This window comes from Musca autumnalis, unplaced genomic scaffold (assembly GCF_047663935.1).
Source record: "Musca autumnalis isolate F117 unplaced genomic scaffold, ASM4766393v1 scaffold_3, whole genome shotgun sequence".
NCBI classification, from domain to species: Eukaryota; Metazoa; Arthropoda; class Insecta; order Diptera; family Muscidae; genus Musca; species Musca autumnalis.
In genome coordinates, this window is record NW_027411866.1 from 192,164,984 (window position 1) to 192,186,751 (window position 21,768).

Sequence of the window (21,768 nt, forward strand, 5' to 3'; positions counted from 1 at the left end):
ATTTGTTGTTGTAGCATTTCTTCAATTGAGAAAATTGATGATACTATTTTATAATTTTTGCTTACTTATTTGCAATTTGTTGTTGATGATGTTGTTGTTGTTATTGTTGTGTCATTACAGTTCATCCAGTTATACAAGTACCAAATCAATTAGTCGGTGCACCACTTGGCACTGATGTTCAAATTGAATGTCACGTAGAGGCATACCCCAAATCAATTAACTACTGGATTAAGGACACGGGTAAGTCTATATATGCATGACTAACAAAGAACAAACTAAGCCAAATACACATTCAAACTCACACTGACAAATGTATGTATGTATGCTAAAATATATTGATATACGTGTGTATGTATATGGAACATCAAATACCCCACAAAATTGTCCAACACTCACTCACATCTCCAACAGATTCACTGCAGCTGCTGCTGTTGTAACGACCAGCGGCCTTACACTCTCGACATAATTAATGTACATGTTTGGACTGGTATTCTGGTCCAGTATAGGTACGTGAGTCCTTGTCTGGTAATCTATATTTGTGAGTAAGTTTGGGTGTGTGTGTGTGTATTCGAATATTTGGAATGGTATAGGGTGTAAATCAACATTAAACCAGTGGCTGCATTCTCTATATTCTACCTCCGCCCACCCTCGTCAGTATTCAGTTTAGTTTAACATTTTATAGACATTTACAACATAAGGTGCAATACCGGATGATGAACATTAAATTTAGTTTTGCATTTCATCATCATCATTATTGCATATAATTTTTCAAATTTTGAACAAATAAAAAATAAGATATTTTTTTACTCTTCGGATGATAGATGATGAATTCTCAGTCAATTTGATAATCATTTACCCTCTTTGTTACTATTAGGCCAAATCTAAATTACTTTGGCATCTGTGGTCTACATACATATTGGTCAACGAGTTTAATGAATACTATATCTGTTTATAGGCTTGTAGGTGCATACTTTAAAGTTGTTGTACTTGTAAAACTGATATTGCCAGGAAAACATTGCAAAGTGACAAAATAAGTATTGGAACTTTAGGCGTGACGTAGGGGATGGAAGATACCAAGGAACGGTCCTGACCGGCTTTAACATGGCAAAGTCCAGGATTTATCTTGGTCCCTCTCTCATCTCATGTGGACACTGACCTCTCCGTGGTGTCACCTGGGGAGCTGCCTTTAACACTCGTTAAAGGTAGTGAGCTAACATGTGCCGCGCGTTCACCCATAAGAACGTTAAAAACTTGGACTTGGGCGCCGGGTTAGTAACACTCCCCTAGAAACAACAGCCTACTATGAAAAAACAAAAGAAAAGAAAAACAAATCCCTTTAAAGTTGACTGCCCCCCGCAAACGTTTTAAGTACCATGATCTGCGAATCTGCACCTGGAATGTTCGCACACTTTATAGAGAAGGTGCAATTTACGCATTGGCAGATGTACTTGAAAAGTACAAGGCCGACATTACTGCCATACAGGAAATACGATGGAACGGGAAAGGCGTCACAAAAACACCTAAGGGTGACGCACTGTATTATAGCTGCCATGACATAAAGCATGAGTTTGTTTGCGGACTTGTAGTTGGTCGGAGGTTAAAATATCTGGTCTCCAGCTTCACCCAGTGAATGAAAGACTCGCTGCAATTCGATTAAAAGCAAAATTCTTCAACATCAGCTTTATTTGCGCTCATGCTCCCACTGAAGACAAGGACGAACAGACCAAAGATATATTTCACGAGCGCTTAGAAGAAACTTATGACCGTTGCCTGCCCATGACATTAAAATTATACCAGGCGATTTTAATGCCATAATTGGAAAAGAGAATATCTTTGGCCCAACAGTCGGGAAATTCAGTCTCCACAGTGAAACATCTGACAATGGTATGAGGCTGATAGACTGTGTAGCTGCAAGAAAAATGGTATTTAGCAGTACCAGATTTAAGCATCTCGATATTCATAAGGGCACCTGGCTGTCGCCAGATCAAAGAACAAGAAATCAAATTGATCACGTTGTGATAGATGGAAGACGTACATCAAGCGTGTTGGATGTACGATCGTTCCGAGGTGCAAACATAGACTCGGACGACTACCTTCTTGCAGCAAAGTTACGTACCAGATTAATCGTAGCAAACAGAGTGCGAACAGACACAACACGGAAGTTGGACATCGGTAAGCTGTAATCAGAACAGATAACCACAGTATATTCCACTCAACTGGCCCAACTGCTTAATCAAAGCACTCCTCATCCCGATAACATATCAGGACAATGGCAAACAGCCGCAAAATCAGTACTTGGATACCAGAGACCTCCACCAAGGAATCCATGGTATGACCAGGAGTGTCGTGTTGCTACCGAAGAGAAAAATGCCCCATATAGGGCTACTTTACCATCAGAGGCAACGCGTAGCGCACGAGAGAGGTATCGGGAGAAAAGAAGAGAGGAGAAACATCTTTTCCGCAGGAAAAAGAAAGAGATGGAAAAGCGGGAGTGTGAACAAATCGAGATGTACAGGAGACAGAATGAAGTCCGAAAATTCTACCAACGAGTAAAACATCCAACTGACGGCTTTGGAACTGGCACATCTAGCAAGGTAATCTGGTAACTGGTACAGATAGTGTACTAAGAGCGCATTTTTTCAAACTGTTGGTATCCAAAAGTAGCGAAGTCGACGAAGATACCACAGATCCAATCCCAGAAGATGGTATTGAACGTATACCACCCGGCCAAGATGAGGTAAAGACAGCAATAAACCGGCTGAAGAATAATAAGGCAGCAGGAGCTGATGGCCTACCAGCCGAGCTGTTTAAAACCGGAGGCGAAACGCTGATAAGGTGTATGTATCAGCTAGTTAGCTCCATCTGGCAGGAAGAAAGCGTACCCGATGATTGGAATCTGAGCATCCTGTGCCCCGTTTATAAGAAAGGAGATAAGACTTTATGCTCCAACTATAGGGACATAAGTCTTCTCCCTATCGCCTACAAGATAGTGTCAGGGATATTGTGCGAACTACTAAAGCCCATGGTCAACGAAATAATTGGACCATACCAATGAGGCTTTATACCTGGCAAGTCCACCATTGACCAGATATTTACCCTGCGGCAAATCTTGGAGAAGACCCGAGAGATGCAGATCGACACCTACCACATTTTTTCGATTATAAAGCTGCCTTCGACAGCCCGCTACGTTCAAAGGTATTCCAAGCCATGTCTGAATTTGGTATCCCCGCAATGCTCATTCGGCTTTGTAAAATGACTTTAACTGACACGAGATCCTCAGTTACAATAGGAAAAAAACCTCTCCGAAGAGTTTTGTACCAAAAGAGGTTTCAGGCACGGAGACAGTCTTTCGTGTGATCTTTTCAACATCCTGCTAGAAAAGGTTATACGAGAGGCAAACGTCAAAAGAAGTGGCACAATCTACAACAATAGCCAAATGTTACTTGCTTATGCTGATGGTATAGACATCATGGGATGATCAGTAAAAGAAGTAACCGATACCTTTATGAAGGTCGAAGGAGAATCCGCTAAAGTGGGTCTGGCGGTAAACGGCGAGAAGACCAAGTTGATGATATCGACGCGCAATGCGCTCATTGAGATCGGACCAACAGCTGAAGTTGGTTCCTATAACTTTGATGTAGTAAAAGACTTCGTATACCTCGGCTCCGCCGTAAACACAACAAACGACATCAGTTCTGAAATAAAAAGAAGAATTGTATTGGCCAACAGATCCTACTTTGGCTTAAGTAAGCGCTTCAAAAACAAAGCCACAACTCGTCAAACAAAAATAACGCTTTACAAAACACTGATGTATGGGTCCGAAGCCTGGGTACTTGCGCAAGCAGATAAGGCATTGCTTGGCGTGTTTGAGAGAAAAATTCTTCGAAATATCTACGAACCAATCTGCGTTGACGGTGAATATCGACGTCGCATGAACCACGAGCTGTATTTGCTAGACAATGACATCAGTGTAGATAAACGTATCGAGATGCAGCGATTGCGTTGGCTAGGCCATATAATAAGAATGAGTGATGATGAACTCGCTAAAAAGGCGTATAAATTCGGGCCACATGGCGGTGCAGAATTGACAAAGGATATATGGCGCAAACAAGTGGATGAAAAGAAGACAAGGCGCGGTGTTCCAGAAAGCGAAGCACTAAACAGAGAGAATTGGAAATCTTTTCTAAGTTCGGTCTATGGAACAAATGTTCTGTAATGGGCCAGCTAAGAAAGTAAGTAAGTCAGATTTCACTCAGAATTCCATATATATTGTTTGGTAACTTCTAAGCAGCTTAGAGCCCGAGACAAAACTTTTTTAATGATTTTTTCACACTTCAACTGCAATAACTTCCCGTTTTGTTAACCAATTACCGTAATAAAAGTTGATAAGTTTTTGCGGATTCTGAATCTACAATGTTCATAGATGAGAAAAATCAAAAAACAAAAAAAAAAAAACGTTGGAGAGATCTTCAAATAAATCACGGTCAAAGTTCACATTTTTAGCATTTCTTCAGGTTTTCACGATTTTGCTTGGAAACCTCAAGTCCTATCGGAATGGGATTAGGGAAAATATTGTAGTTGTGAAAATTCTTTACGAGATTGACTTTTATGATACTTTCGTAGGTTTTACCATTTTTGAGATATAGAAGTTTAAATTGGGTCAATGCATTGACTGTATAGCCTCCTTATAAAACAATGTCCTGCACGGTACGCCTTAACTAACTTTTAATGAAAACTGCTTGCACCTGGGAATTTTTTGCGGATTTAGAAACAGCAATGTTCATAGATGAGAAAAATCTAAATGAATCGCGGTCAAAGTTCACATTTTTAGGGTTTTTTAGGCTTGTAGTAGTGAAAAACCTCTACATTACGATGGGGACTAGCGGTTTCCAAGCAAAATCGTGAAAACCGTGATCCATACTTTTCAAATCGTAAAATTTCTACAGACATAGAATAGGTTCGGATACATCCCACAAAAAATTTCGGAATAGTGTAGTTTAGGGCCTGCTCTCAAATCGATTTTATTTTTTCGCAACAAATTTTATTTGCTGACCCCACTACGACGGTACAAGTTTTTTCAGGAGCCAGTCCATACTTCTTGAGAAAATGGACCGAAAGCTTAAAAAAGACCTACGAGAACATGTGTTGTGGCTGGTGCACACGACAACTCTCGAAAGGATTAGCCGAATAGTTAAAAAATGTATCCTCAGTAATATTTTGTCCAAAAATAGTTTTAGTTTGAATAACGGCCATATCGGTCCATTCCTTCCGGTAACTCCCCTCAAAAGAGCAAACAATATCGAAGATTTCTTGATCGGAACAACGGATTAAGTCCAAACTTTAGATTTCCTAATATTTAGTCCAAATTTAGTTGCTTCAAAAATGGACCATATCGGTCTTCCCCTTAGGGTACCTCTCCCACAAAAGTTCAATACTTTTGCTTAAGTCCAGTTTAAGGCCTGTTCGATGACCGACTGCAATTTGTTATAGAAAGTATGAAAGTATAGAATGCTTTTCGTGAGCAAGTCCATGCTTCCCGACATACTGTCCTTTTTTTATAAAAATCCACGGTGACCAACAGCACGATAATTGACCTGGATATTTGCGTAACGTAAATGTTCTTGCACACTTATATCAAATTCGAAGACCGGCCCACTTCTTCTGGTACTTCCCCAATTTCAGGCGTGTTCGTGGCTAAAATTTAAACTTTATATCCGATAGTTCCCGCAGTCCTCAATTCGACAGTCTTTCGTCTTCGTTTCATCTTTTCGATGTCACGGGCTGAGGGCAAATCTCTTTTTTAATTTTTTACTTGTATTTTTTTATTTCAGAAAATATATCTTGACATTTTTGGCATCCCAATCATTTGGGGCTCGAAACTCTCTCGATTAGACTACTAATTATTACTATATGTGTGCTTCTCATCTCACTGGACACTGACCTCCCCGTGGTGTCATCTGGGGAGCTGATTTTAACGCCCGTTAAAGATAGTGAGCTAGTATGTGCCGCGAGTTCACCCATAAGAACGATAAAAACTTGGTATGGGCATCGGGCTCAAAACAGCTTACTATGAACAAAACAAGGAAATAGAACAAAAAAACCCCCCAAAGTTGACGAACCCCGCAAACGTTTCAAGGACCATGATCTGCAAATCTGCACCTGGAATGTCAGGACTCTCAACAGAGTAGGTGCAGTTTGCACACTGGCGGTTGTACTTGATAAGTACAACGCTGATATTACGCGTTACAGGAAGCCTTACAGGAAGTGCGATGGAATCGGGCAGACGTAAAGATCACAAACGATTACGCAATGTATTATAGCTGCCATGAAACGAAGCAGGATGTATGTGTGGGATTTATGGTAAACCGGAGACTTAAATATCTCGTATACAGTTTCACTCCGGTTGATGATAGAATTGCCACAATCCGCATAAATGCAAAGTTTTTTTTAACATCTGTCTCATCTGCGCCCATGCCCCGACCGAAGAGACAGACGAACAGACCAAGGATAAATTCTACGAGCTGCTAGAGAGAGCATATGAGCGCTACCCTGGCCATCACATTAAGATTGTTCTAGGAGATTTTAAAGCTAAAATTGAACGGGAAAATATATTTGGTCCCACGGTCGGCAAGGTCAGCCTTCATGAGGTAACCTCTGACAAGAAAATAAGGCTCATCGATTTTGCAGTGGCAAAGAACATGGTAGTGAGCAGCACCAGGTTCCAACACTTCGACATACACAAGGCTATATCCCAGATGGGAGGACAAAAAATCAGATTGATCATGTTGTGATAGACGGAAGACACTCGGCCAATGTGTTAGATGTCCGATCGATTCGAAGTATGCACATTGAGTCGGATCATTTCCTTGTAGCAGCCAAGGTATGCACTCGTCTTAATGTTGCGGCAAAAGTGCGATCTAACACAGGACGGTTGCTGGATGTCTAGAAGCTTCAAACACAACAGACTGCACAATCCTACTTCGCTCAACTGATCCGCATGCTGGAAGACAGCACTCCTTGTCACGATAATGTAGGAGCGCAGTGGCAAAGAATATCCCACTCCCTTCAGACTGTCGCAAAATCTATACTTCAGGAGTGTCATGAGGCTACAGAAGGGAAGAACGCGGCATATAGAGCATCGCTGCGTTCAGTAGCACCACGAAGCGCGAAAGAAACTTATCGGGAGAAGAGGAGAAAGGTGAAGGGTATTTTCAGAAGAAAAAAGAAAGAGCAAAAAAAAAGTGAGCGTAAGAAACTGGAGATATTCCGGAGTCAGAATGATGTCCGAAAATTTTACCAGAGTGTAAAACACCAGGCTGAAGGATATGGTGTAGGCACATTCTCCTGCAAAGATGACGAAGGGAATCTGGTAACTGATACAGATAGCGTACTGAGGATTTGGATGGAGCAATTTATCGAATATGGCTGGCGAGGAAGATATCCAAGAACCAATCGTAAATGACAACGTTGAATATCTACCACCTAGCCAAAGCGAGGTTATGACAACTATTAATCGGCTGAAAAACAATAAGGCAGCAGGAGCTATGGACTTCCTGCCCAACTGTTCAAGATCGGTGGCGAAATGGTGATAACGAGTATGCATCAGTTAATTTGCGCAATTTGGCAGGAAGAAAGCATAACCAACGATTGGAATCTCAGCCTACTATGTTCCGTACATAACAAAGAAGACAAGATGGTTTGGTTTACAGAGGCATAAGTCTCTTACACATCGCATACAAAGTGGTGTCGAGCATACTGTGTGAACGTTTAAAATCAATTGTCAATGAAATAGTCGGGTCATACCAATGCGGTTTTAGACGTGGTGAGTCGACAATTGACCAAATCTTCACACTGCGCGAAATAATGGAAGAGACCCACGAAGGACAGATCGACACATATCGCCTGTTCGTCGACTATAAGGCCGCGTTCGACAGCCCAATTAGAGCAAAGGTGTTTCAAGCCATGTCTGAGTTTGGCGTCCCTGCAAAACTAATTGGACTATGCAGGATGACATTGGCTGACACAAGATCAGCAGTTAAAATAGGAAAGAACCTCTGCGAGACTTTCAACACAGAACGAGATTTCCTACAAGGTGACAGTCTATCGTGTGACCTATTTAACATCTTACTGGAAAAGGTCATATACGGCCAGGTATAAAAACATCACGATATACAATAAAGATGTAATGTTGCATGTATACGCAGATGACATAGACATAATAGGTAGATCAACGCGGGCCGAAACAGCCATCTTTGCAAAAATTGCAAAAGTGTCTATCAAAGTGGCTCTAGCAGTCAACGGCGATAGTTTAAAAGCAAAACCACCTCAAACAAAATTTACACTTTACCAGACACTGATACTACCCGTACTTATTACGAAAGCAGATGAGGCAGAACTTGGTGTGTTTGAGAGAAAAGTTCAAAAAAAGTTGTGATGTCCCCAACTCTTAAACATACCAAGCTATTATAAATTGTTTATTACATTTACCAAATGCACTCATCAATCCCTAGTAATTTCCTCATAATTTCGGACGTACATATGTGTGTACATCTACCATCAACACTGATGATATTTAACGCAAATCAAATTAACTACAATAACAATTATGATTATGCCAATCATCGCATCTAAGCATGTACACTAAGTGAACAACAATAATCCTCGCCCTCTCCCAGCTTCTATACGATATTTAGAAGTGAAATCAACACGTACGGATAACGAAAGGAAGCAGTAGCAATTTAACAAACACACACAAATACGAATAATAAATTCCAGCACTTTATAAACTATAACAATGAAACCACTGAAACACTTGCAAGAACAATCGACATACAATTCCCCAGACGGTCGACGAATGTAAGTATTGTTATCCCCCCAACTTCGAAACACACTCATGCATTATTCGCACATTGAAATCTAAGCAAAAGTCCATACACTATCCCTACTACTACTAAGTTTTGTAAAACATATCTACTTACATGCTCATAACAAGTACTAAGACAATTGTGGGATATGTATGTACTCGTATGTACGCTGGGGAAAATAGATGGAGGTTGACACATGTGTCCTTAGTTGTATAAATACGCATTTTATGCGAATGTTGTGACTAGCGACGACACTTTACAACTGTTGTTTTCTTTTTTTGGAGTGAAGTAACTGTAAATGTAAACAATCATAAAAGTAGCAAAATTATAACAAAACAAACAATGAATTGTCTAAACAGATACCGCAATGGAACTTCCCCTCTTCACATTGTCAAGTGACGCACTTAAAACAAAGTTTCGAAAAAAGAAAACACAAATGAACCAAATCTAAATTCAAATAGAAATGGTTAAAATATTGACAATGTTGCAGAGGAGGGAAAACAATTTAAAGATTGTGGTGAAATAGTTGATATTTGAAACACTTAATTCAAGCGTTGTATCATGGGAAAATTGTTTTAGAATTTTAATCTTTAGTAAATGGTAATAAACAAGTTTTTTTTTAATTTTAAGTCTTCAGAGAAAAAATTTGATAAGCACATGTCATTACTTCAGGCATTACCGGGTAATGAGTGCTCATTACCCTCCACATTATCATTACCTTCCATAATGGCTTACACATAATTACTTACGTTGTTCATTACTAAGTACTTACTAAGTAATGAATACGGTGGCACAGAGCTTGTGTGTCCGACTACAAATCCTAGGGCTGTGTGTTCAAAGACCACCGCACAATGGTGCATCAGTGGACAAAAATCGAAAAATGTGTTGTCGAAATTTTTTATAATTTTATGGTTTTATTTTATTGAGAACACTTCAAATAGGACAATCGTGGGCAAATTTTGTCGATATATGGTGTTAGTGTAAAGTTATAGCTCCTCAAACATAGAAAATTGTTTGTAGGTAGATTATATTGAAATTTATATAAAAAAGGACCACATGTTCAAGGAACTGTGTTTAAAAAAGCTATAAGAAATATTAAAACTTTTGAATTGCGAATTAAAGAGTGGCCTAGTCTACATAAAATGCTTATACATAAAGTACCGTTATGTTGATTGAAACAATAGCATGTTGTATATTACTCAGGAATTTCGCTTCTTTCATGGCTCCGGCCATTTGGTACATGAAAAAGACGACCTTTTCGAATAAAACTATGCAAAAAGTACATCCGACAAAATCCGATTCTTTGAGATGCAAACAGATTTTCATAAATAGTGTGTTCGAAAAATGAAAGTATTTTACTTTTACTACTTACTTACTTGGCTGGTCCATTACAGAATATTTGTTCCATAGGCCGAACTAAGAAAAGATCTCCAATTCTCTCTGTTTAGTGCTTCGCTTTCTGGAATACCGCGCCTTGTCATCTCTTCATGTGGCTCGAATTTATACGCCTTTTTAGCGGGTTCATCATCGCCCATTCTTATAATATGGCCTAGCCAACGAAATCGCTGCATCTCGATAAGTTTAACTATATTGATGTCGTTGTATAGCAGATACAGCTCGTGGTTCATACGACGTCGATATCTACCGTCAACGCAGATTGGTCCGTAGATCTTTCGAAGAATTTTTCTCTCAAAGCACTGCCTTATCTGCTTGCGCAAGTACCTAGGCTTCGGAACCATACATCGGCACGGGTAGTATCAGTGTTTTGTAAAGCGTTATTTTTGTTTGACCAGTTGTGGCTTTGTTTTTGAAGTGCTTAGTTAAGCCAAAGTAACATCTGTTGGCCAATACAATTCTTCGTTTTATTTCACAACTGATGTCGTTGGTTGTGTCAACGGCGGTGTCGCCGTTTACCGCCAGATCCACTTTAGCAGATTCTCCTTCAACCTTCAAAAAGGAATCGGTTACTTCTTTTACTGATCGTTCCATGATGTATATCATCAGCATGTGGCTATTGATGTAGAGTGTGCACTTCTTTTGACGTTTGCCTCTCGTATAACCTTTTCTAGCAGGATGTTAAAAAGATCACACGAACGGCTGTATCCTTGCCTGAAACCTCTTTTGGTACAAAACTCTTCGGAGAGGTTCTTTCCTATTTTAACTGAAGATCTTGCGTCAGTTAGAGTCATTTTACAATGCCCAATGAGATTTGCGGGAATACCAAATTCAGACATGGCTTGGAATACCTTTGAACGTAGTGGGCTGTCGAAGGCTTCTTTGTAAACGACAAAAAGGTGGTAGGTGTCGATCTGCATCTCTTGTGTCTTCTCCAGGATTTTCCGCAGGGTAAATATGTGGTCAATGGTGGACTTGCCAGGTCTAAAGCCGCATTGGTATGGTCTAATTATTTCATTGACCATGGACTTTAGTCGTTCGCACAATATCCCTGACACTATCTTGTAGGCTCTTATAGTTGGAAGTCCAGTTGCACCAACTTGGACTTATGCCCCTATAGTTGGAACATAAAGTCTTATCTCCTTTCTTATGGACGGGACACATGATGCTCAGGTTCCAATCGTCGGGTACGCGTTCTTCCTGCCATATGGAGCTAACTAGCTGATGCATACACCTTATCAGAGTGTCGCCTCCGGCTCGGCTGGTAGGCCATCAGCTCCTGTTTCATTATTCTTCAGCCGATTTATTGCTGTCGTGGCCGGGTGGTATACATTCAATACCATCTTCTGGGATTGGATCTGTGGTATCTTCGTCGACTGCGCTACTATTGGATACCAACAGTTTGGAAAAATGCTCTTTCCATTTCCTTAGCACATTATCAGTATCAGTTACCAGATTACCTTGCTGGTCTCTACAGGAGGATGTGCCAGTTCCAAAGCCATCAGTTTGATGTTGCACTCTTTGGTAGAATTTTCGGACTTCATTCTGTCTCCTGTACATCTCGATTTGTTCACACTCCCGCTTTTCCATCTCTCTCACTTTTTCCTGCGGAAAAGACGTTTCTTCTCTCTCCTTTTCTCCCGATACCTCTCTCGTGCGCTACGCGGTGCTACTGATTGTAAAGTAGCCCTATATCAAGCATGGTCACATTTGGCACGGCGGTGCCGATAATTTTCAGCAATTTACACGCACACGACCCGAATGCATAGAAAGAGCGTGCAAAAGAGAACAAATGTTTTGATTTGTTATTGTTCTATAGCTTGCGTGAATACAAAATTTCAAACACACTGTTATAAGTTGCCAATATTTTGAATACTTTCACATTTTCTCCGTTCTCTTTTTGGTCATGCCTGCTCTATATGCCGCATTTTTATCTTCGGTAGCAGCACGACACTCCTGGTCATACCATGGATTCCTTGGTGGAGGTCTCTGGTATCCAAGTACTGATTTTGCGGCTGTTTGCACGGAGTGGCAATGTTTTGCCATTGTTCTGATATGTTATCGGGACGAGGAGTGCATTGATTAAGCAGTTAGGCCAGTTTGCTACGTTTAATCTGGTACGTGCCTTTGCTGCAACTAGGTAGTGGTCCGAGTCTATGTTTGCACCTCGAAACTATCGTACATCCAACACGCTTGATGCACGTCTTCCGTCTATCACAACGTGATCAATTTGATTTCTTCTTCTTTGATCTGGCGACAGCCAGGTGCCCTTATGAATATCGAGATACTTAAATCTGGTACTGCTAACTACCATGTTTCTTGCAGCTGCAAAGTCAATCAGCATCATACCATTGTCAGATGTTTTACTGTGGAGACTGAATTTCCCGACTGTTGGGCCAAAGATACTCTCCTTTCCAATTTTGGCATTAATATCGCATAGTATAATTTTAATGTCATGGGCAGGCAGCGGTTTCGTCTAAGCGCTCTTAAAATATATCTTTGGTCTGTTCGTCCTTGTCTTCAGTGGGAGCATGAGCGCAAATAAAGCTGATGTTGAAGAATTTTGCTTTTAATCGAATTGCAGCGAGACTTTCATTCACTGGGGTAAAGCTGGAGACCAGATGTTTTAACCTCTAAACAACTACAAATCCGCAACCAAACTCATGCTTTGTGTCATGGCAGCTATAATGTCAGTGCATCACCTTTAGGTGTTGTTGTGACGCCTTTCCCGTTCCATCGTATTTCCTGTATGGCAGTAATGTCGGCCTTGTACTTTCCAAGTACATCTGCCATTGTGTAAACTGCAGCTTCTCTATAAAGAGTGCGAACATTCCAGGTGCAGATCATGGTCCTTAAAACGTTTGCGGGGTTCGCCAACTTTAGAAGGGTTTGTTTTTCTTTTCTTTCGTTTTTTCATAGTAGGCTGCTTTTCTAGGGGAGTGTTACTAGCCCGACGCCCAAACCCAAGTGTTTAACGTTCTTATGGGTGAACGCGCGGCACATTTTAGCTCACTACCTTTAACGGGTGTTAAAGGCAGCTACCCCAGGTGACATCACGGGGAGATCAGTGTCCACTTGAGATGAGAGAGGGACCAAGATAAATTCTTGACCGTTCCTTGGTATCTTCCATCCCCTACGTCCCCCGACTGTCTCCTTTTATATTTGTTAATACGTTGTAGAAAACTCTTAAAAAGCTGGAATTTAAAATAATTTTACCGATAGTTCATACCACCATTTTGATAGGAAAGGGATATTGTTGTTATATGTATGATAAATTCAACTTACAAACGTTCTTATTTTGGACATAGATTGTATTGCAGCTTTTGAATTTAGAGATTAAAAGAGTGGTCATTGGTCAAATAAATTGCGGTAGAAACCGTTAATATAAACATGACTATAGTTTCAATTTCATTTATTTCAAATTCAAACCAACCAACTCCAGGCAGGTTCTTAAGAAGGGAATATTAAAAACAAAAGTACCATAAGATATAGGGACTACATCCACATCTAAAAAATTGTTTGTTTAAATCGGAAAAATTAAACAGGGACCTTAGAAAATATAGCATTTTAAATTTGAAGGCTATTATATTAACATTGACCGAGTTATAGCAAAATCGGAGAATGATATATAGGGACTTTTTCAAAATCTGGACAGATTTTTGTCAAAATCGCTAAAACTGATCAACGACCTAAGAAAACATAGCATATTTAATTTGAGCGATACTCATTTAAAATTTACCGATTTATTACAAAATCGGAGAAAGATATATATGGGGGCTATATCCAAATCTGGACCGATATGGACCAAAGTTGGTATATTTAATTCCTATGCCCGCATAAGTACTTGTAGAAAAATGCATCGTCCTTGGTCAACTCCTTCTATTTGTGTCCAAGTTTGCAAGAAAGCGGCACCACTGTGCATCGTCGCACATTGGGGCAAGATTGCAAAAAAAGGAGATTAATTCAGGGAAGCATTTGGGTGATCTAAAATTAGTATTTTTATAATGTTTACACCTCAATCAATATAACGGAACACAGTTTTGGTGCAAATTAAGGGATTGGAGAGGTATATCGAAGCCCTCATTAATGGGTAACATAAAAACTATGAAGTGCTTTTACGGTTTTACCTACATTTTTTATTTGATTAATCTTAAATCTTATAATATGATTAATTATAGGTTAAGTTAATGTTTGGCAAAAACTTATAAAGTTAGGTCACTATTTTAGTGTAGCTCCCATATAAGGGTATCTCCCGATTTTATGTATTTCGAGGGTCTTGACCACATTTTTTAGTATATTTATCTGTAATTTAGGATTTATAGTTCTGAATGCCTAAGAATTCATGGTGCAAAAATTTGTCAATACAGGTCAATGTTTTGGTATAGCCCCCATACAGATTTACAGTCAAATTTGGGTGTTTTCGAAAATTTTAGGCGTATATTGCAACTAAACTGGCTCACATTGTGATTTGTGCATTTTGATATTTTCATTAAACATCTTCTCTATATATTTTCGTTTTGGAATAACCTCCATATAAAATATTCCGCTACTTTTTTAAAATACTTTTCAAAAATAGGGAAAAATTTTATACATTTTAAACTAATTTTTAATAAGTTCTTCTTTTCCATAAATATATTTTTCTCAGATTCTAATATCTACCTGAAGTTGACGATTCCATTCTAAAATGGCGACTTTAATGCTTAAAAAATTTTACACTTTATACACCAAAAAATTTAATTTTTTGTGGTACTCTTCAAATTATTAAATATTATTTAGCTTTAACACAGTATAACTGGAATAATATATGATATTGACATTTTGGTTAGAGACTTGGAATTTTGTACCATATTACTATGTAACGATAGTTATACCATTCAGTCAATTTTATAAGAGCAGGAGTAGCTGCCATCATTAGAGTATTTAGGACCATGCCAAAACCATGAATGTTAGGACTCGTATGTCAGATATATATTCACTGGACAATAGCCGTAGACTAACCCCGCATTTTCACATACAATATCAGGAACCTGTGACTTATCCTAATGACGTTATTTTAGTTTATAGTACTAAAATACCTAATTTTTCAAAGAATTTATTATCAAAAAACGTCAATAAAATATAAATATAAATATATTTTGTTACCGCAGGTAACGAAAATGTGAATAAAAATGGTAAAATAGGGTCATATTTTATCATATATAAAAAGTCAAATATTATATCTACAAATTTCTTTGGTTCAGAGTCTCCTAATGAAATTTGATTTCGAACATTTCTTCTTTTGACACAATCACCAAAAAGTGAAGTATTTTAGGAGATTTTGACTCAGTATTGAATAAATTTTAATTAAGAGTCTAAAAGTTTAACAAATAATTTCTACCTATAATATCTATTTTTGTAACGTCATTTTATTAACAAACTATTTTGCTTAGATATCTAGTTTGTTCTGGGACTTACGGTGAAATTTTGTTTAGAATATTTCTTCCTTTAACACCTTTCGTCTAAAACTAAAGTTCATGTTACTTCCATGCATCCACTCGAAAAAAGAACAATACAAATTCATTCCAAAAAAATATTTGGGTATTTTGTTGGCAAATTTGGTGTATGTATATTAGGGCTATAACCAAAAAAATACCACCACATAGCCGTGTAGAGCATGGAAAACTATTATGAAATACGGTGTCAATTTTTCTCTATCGCGAAAAAGTTTCCGTACCAAATGCATGGAAGTTCAGAAATGTATTTTTTAATTTTATCTGTTATAACAACATATTTGCTTTTCATTAAAATTTTTATTTTTTTGTTATCTAATTTAAAATCATTATCAAATCGTTCTGGACCAATTTGTTCTCAAATCGCGCCATTTCGGAGCATATTAGGAACTTTTGACACTATTGCAATTTTCGGTTTTTCTTTATAAACTCGTGAATTTTATATTTATATTTTTTGTATCTATCCGACAAGAGAATTTGGGGTCATTTGCAATGATTTCGCGAAAGTTACAGGCTGTTTTTGTTGACCTTGCCTGTGAGAATTTTATTTGTTTTCTACAAAAATACAACACCAGTACCATGTGGGGAATTTTGTCCAAATAATGAAAACGCGTTTCTAAGATCGATTCGATGAAAAAGTTTCAGCTTCATCCGCAATTACTAAAACCCTTTTTGATATTTTTTTTACTTATAATTTTAAATTTGCTTTGTTGGAATAAATATTTACAGACAAAAATACATTTCTCACAGGCAAAGTCATTAAAAACGGTCTGTAACTTTCGCGAATTTGTTGCAAATGACACCATATTCTCTTGTCCGATAGGTACAAAAAATATAAACATAAAATTCGCGAGTTTATAAAGAAAAACCAAAAATTGCAATAGTGTCAAAAAATCCTAATATGGTCCGAAATGGCGCGATTTGAGAACAAATTGGTCCAGAACGCTTTGATAATGATTTTAAATTAGATTACAAAAAAATAAAAATTTTAATGAAAAGCAAACATGTTGTTATAACAGATAAAATTAAAAAATGCATTTCTGAACTTCCATGCATTTGGTGCGGAAACTTTTTTCGCGATAGAGAAAAAATTACACCTTATTTCATAATAGTTTTGCATGCTCTACACGGCTATGTGGTGGTATTTTCGATATCTGCAAAAAAGTGCAAAAAGTTATATCCCTAATGTATATATTTTCATGATATATATTGTACATACATATTTATACCCTCAGCATTTATGCTAACGAGGGTATATACACTTTCATAAGGGCAAAATGTGCCTCATCGAAATAACGGTTTTATACCCCAAGTATGTTTGGACGAAATGTGTTTCTGACAATTTGGAGTTGATTTAGCCATGTCCGTCTGTCTGGCTGGCTGGAGCGCACGACAACTCTCGAACGGATCAACCGATTCGGTCCAAAATTTGGCTTTCGTAATATTTTGACCAAACTTAGTTAGGGTTCGAAGATGGGTTATATCGGTACCTCCCCCACAAAAGTTCGAAAAGGTTCGGAAAATTTGTGCACATGAAGGGAGTGATCTATTTGGTCCAATATGGAATCAATAGGTCCATTTCTTCGGGTACCTCTCACACAAAATTTCGGAAAAGTTCAGTTTAGGGCCAGCTCTTGAATCTCTTTGGTTTTTCCTGTAACAACTTGTCCAAACTTACTTTAAGTTCGAAAATGGACCATATCGGTCCACTCCTTCAGGTACCTCCCCCACAAAAGTTCAAAAATGTTCGGAAAAATTGTGCGCACGATAACTCTTGAAGGGAGTGACCGATTTGGTTCGCACTTTACACATCCTAATATATCTACCAGATGTATATCAGGTTCGAATATGGACTATATTTGTCCTCTCATTCGGGTACCTCCCATACAAAATTTCGGATACGTTCACTTTACGACCTCGTCTCGAATCTCTTTGACGTTTTTGAAGCAACATGCATTTGCTGCCTCCATTACAACGGTAAAAGTTTTTTCAGGGGCAAGTCCATACTTTTTGAGAAAACAGCCTGAAAGATGAAAAAAAAACCCTATGGACATATGTGTGGTTAGTGATTTGATCCAAAACTTGGCCTTCGTCATATTTTGTCCAAACTTAGTATCAGTTCGAAGGTGAGCAATACCGGTCCACAACTTCCGGTACTTCCCTCCAATATTTATCAAAATGTCACAAAAATTGTATACACGATATATCTCGAACGGGGCAACCAATTTGGTTTAACAAAAGTTCAAAGTTTCGATTAACATAGGCTGAGGGTATATCTCTGTCGGCAAAGCCGACTGATACTTTCATACTTGTTTTTTATTTATTCGGCGACTTATATTGAAATTTGATGGAGAATATTTTTGTTTTTGACGCCTTCTATCTAGAATGAGATTTTGTGGAACAAAACTTAATTAGACAGATTCCTGGCGTTTAGGTACGATTTAGAGTTTCGGTGTATTCGGAGACCTATAGTAAAATTTAATGACAAATAGTTTTGTAGAATATTTTGATCTGATACGATCACATTTTAAAGGAGTTTTGAACGTTTTTAAAAAAGGACCAAAAATACCCGTTTAGTTACTCGCTTGAGGGTTAATTTTTTTCATAAAAAGATAAATTGCAAGCGTCTTCTTTGTCTTAAACTCAAATCATTCTTTCAATTTCGCTCCGATTAGACTATTATTGCAACCTACTGGAAAGCTACAAAGTCGGGTTAACATTTTTTGGTTTTGCCCCTTTCACCCCTTACGATCATCACCAACATCTAATGGAGTCTCTCCCGTCGGAACGTGACCTATCTACAAAATTTCGTGACGATCGCTCCATAAATTAGGCCTGGAGTTTTATTAAAATTTTTAATGGAAGAACGGACACACATAGTACGATCGCTTTATCTCAAGCTTGTAATGCCCTGTCCACATTGTTGAGTGAAGTATAAATAATTTATTTTAAAAAATCCGTAAATTGTAGGATAAGTTCGTAAGTCCAAAGACATCTAATTATCTCCCAAACGTGATGGAATTTGATCAAACAAAATACATGTATTGAAGTGGAATAAATAAGCGATCAATATTCCTGTTTAGGTGATAGCTCAGAAAGGCCGCAGAGAATAGTTGTTGTTTGTGGAGATGAGCAATGGTGATACAAACCCGAGTGTTACCGATAAATATAAGAGGAGAAAAATAAAACACAAAGGTTTTTAGTTTGTATAAATAATAATATTGGTGTGGGTGATTTATTAAGGCGAAAAGTGCTGATGACTTTACCTGGTGTGGGGTGAGACGCGTTACAATAAACCGAAAAGTACTTCCGTACTGGTGAAGAGATGACTTATAAGTCTTTTGTGTATGAAGATCGAGAGTGAATCAAAGCTGTGGCAATCACTGCTTATTGGAAAGTTCTCACTACGATCCGAACTGAGCGAATACAGTTCCAGGGAGATATTGCAGAGAAATTCCACTACCAAGAGAGTACTCTCTACGATCCGCACTGAGCGAACATAGTCTCTGAGAAGATTTGTAGGGCAATGATTGGAAATATCACCCTACGGTCCGCCGTAAGCGAACATAGTTTCTCAGAGGATTTGTAGAGAACACTTAAGGAAGGGAGGCCTCTCTGCGATCCGAACTAGGCGAACAAAGGCTCCCTGGAGATTTGTAGTGAAAATACCAATAGAGAGTTTCTAACTTAAACATTAGCCGCCAGCCTTGAAACACATAGGGGTGTTTCAACATAAAATGGGTGAACTTAAAGTAACTTACAACTAGGAATCCAAGTATGTAAATTCAGTTAGGTGAGCTTTTCCGATTTCAAATTATCCATTTTTTTGGACTGTAATAAAGCGATAGCCGTTCCGTAGGTAATAAAAATGGCGAAGGTGAAAATAAATCTTATGTTAACGAGGAGAAACCGATAGAAAATACATCCTGGTGAGAATAATAAAGTATTCACGGTTTTTGGTTGTCTGATGGTGCAGTCATTTGAACGTAATTAATTCGAATGATGGGGAGAAGAGGACATTGGACCAGTTAGGATCCATCCAAATACCGTATTTTGTGCCAGAAGTGAACCGAGTATATTTTGGTGAATTCCGTCTAAGAGGATTTTTGGGTATAGATCAGATCCAATCAATAGTTCTACGGGTCTACTATCAACAAAGTGTGGATCAGCTAATCGAATGTTTGGTAAACGATGTGTTATATCGGGATCTATTGAGAAAGATGGAAGATCATCCGATATCCTAGGGAGAACAAATGCTTCTGTTTGAAGTACCAAAGAAGAATTGATTCTTGAACCGATTTTCAGAGAACAACTCTTCTGAGTATTAGCTGATACCGTTCCCGTTACTCCTGAAATACGAGCTGGAGAAGAGTGAGTGGGCAAATGTAACCGATTTTTAATGGTTTTAGAAATGAAAGAACCCTCAGATGCTGGATCAATCAGAGCTCTAACTGGATACTCTTTACCGTTATGGATTAGATTCACTATAGCAGTTCCCAGAAGAACACTACGATTCTGTGATGTATGGAAAACTTGTTGATTTGCTATAGTTGGATTGGCACCGGTGGAGGTGGAAGCTATATTGTCATTGTGGTGAAGTACAGAATGGCGAGAAGAAGAAGAAGGTGTAGAATTCGATGAAGGAGTTGAGGGAGGTGAATTATTAGAACGGTGGAGGAGGGTGTGATGTCTTCCACGACACATATTGCAATTATGGGCGCTAGTACAAGTTTTAATTGTATGACCCCGTGAAAGACAATTCCAACAACTGCCTTGTTTCTTCACCGTAGAAGATTTTTGGTCAAAAGGCAATTGTTTAAACTTTGGACAAGATCGCAAAGAATGAATTTCCGTAGGACATAGAAGACAAGTTATCGTGGCTGGTGATTTGAATTTTTTATAAACCGAATTGTTGGTGATTGGTGATTTAAATTCTTTCGAAAAAGACTTTTTATTGGGTTCAGGGCCTTTGATATCACGCAAACAATCAAGTGTCTGAATTCTTTCAGAAATAAATGAATCCAAGTCTTCCCAAGAAGACAAAGCCGATTTGTCTCTAACACTCTGTTCCCATAGAGCGACAGTTATTCGCGGTAAACGCTGAATACAAATGAAGACTATGATAGGATCCCAATGTACTGTGGTGATATCATATACGGCCATAGCAGATAAACAACTATTTATTCCGCGCTGAAGGGTTTTCAATCCCGAACTAGTTTCACGATCGATGTATGGAAGATCAAAGAGAAGCTTCAAGTGACTATTGACAATAACCCGTTTATTGTCAAACCGATTTTTGAGAGCTGTCCATGCTAAGACGAAGCTACGGTGGGTTAGTGGGAACTTAGATACAATTTCTTTAGCTTCGCCGTCTGTCTTTCTAACTAAATGACAGAGTCTCTCAATGTCACTAAGAGCAGAATTATTTACATATATCGCGGTGAAAAGGTCTCGGAATGTCGGCCACGACAAGAAATCACCATGAAAGGTTTCTATGTCGCATGGAGGAAGTACAAGGTTATGTACACTATCCGGATTTGGTGGCGAAAAGATTGAGTCACGAGTATGACAACTGTTTTGAACGAAAGGAGGATACACCTGAGTGCCGATTTCCCGCGACGCCTGTGTCGAAGTGCTCAAGTTATTTGCATGGTCGCCATGAAATTCTTCTGCCGAGAGGTCTGAACGATTTATTGAGGTGTGAGGTGAGGATTTAGAAGATTGGCGAATTTTTGCTAACTTGCGGTTCATAGTCGCTTTACAAGATATGTACGTCTGATGACAGACTTCATACTTGCTGTCTATGGAATCTATATCTGCCTTATTAGCATCTACCGACGACATCACATAATCCAAGCAATTATCGAAGGTTTCTTGGACCTTTGACCATAACTTGTCGAGTTCTGCGCTACGGAACTCCAATTCGTACTCATCTAATTGGTCCTCGCGCATTGAGGTGAAATGCGAGTCATATTTTATCAAAGCATCGGAAGCTCTGATAAAGAAATCTAATGGTGTAA

The 21,768-nt window shown here is 38.6% G+C and overlaps 1 protein-coding gene across 1 annotated transcript in view; it reads left to right on the plus strand.

Annotated features, from left to right (window-relative positions):
• Positions 1–21,768, plus strand: part of DIP-alpha (Dpr-interacting protein alpha) — a 242,818-nt gene that overhangs the window by 214,320 nt on the left and 6,730 nt on the right. Inside the window, exon 7 of the mRNA XM_073976091.1 lies at positions 121–240. Coding sequence (XP_073832192.1) covers positions 121–240 — 120 coding nt within the window. The remainder of the gene's footprint in view (positions 1–120; positions 241–21,768) is intronic.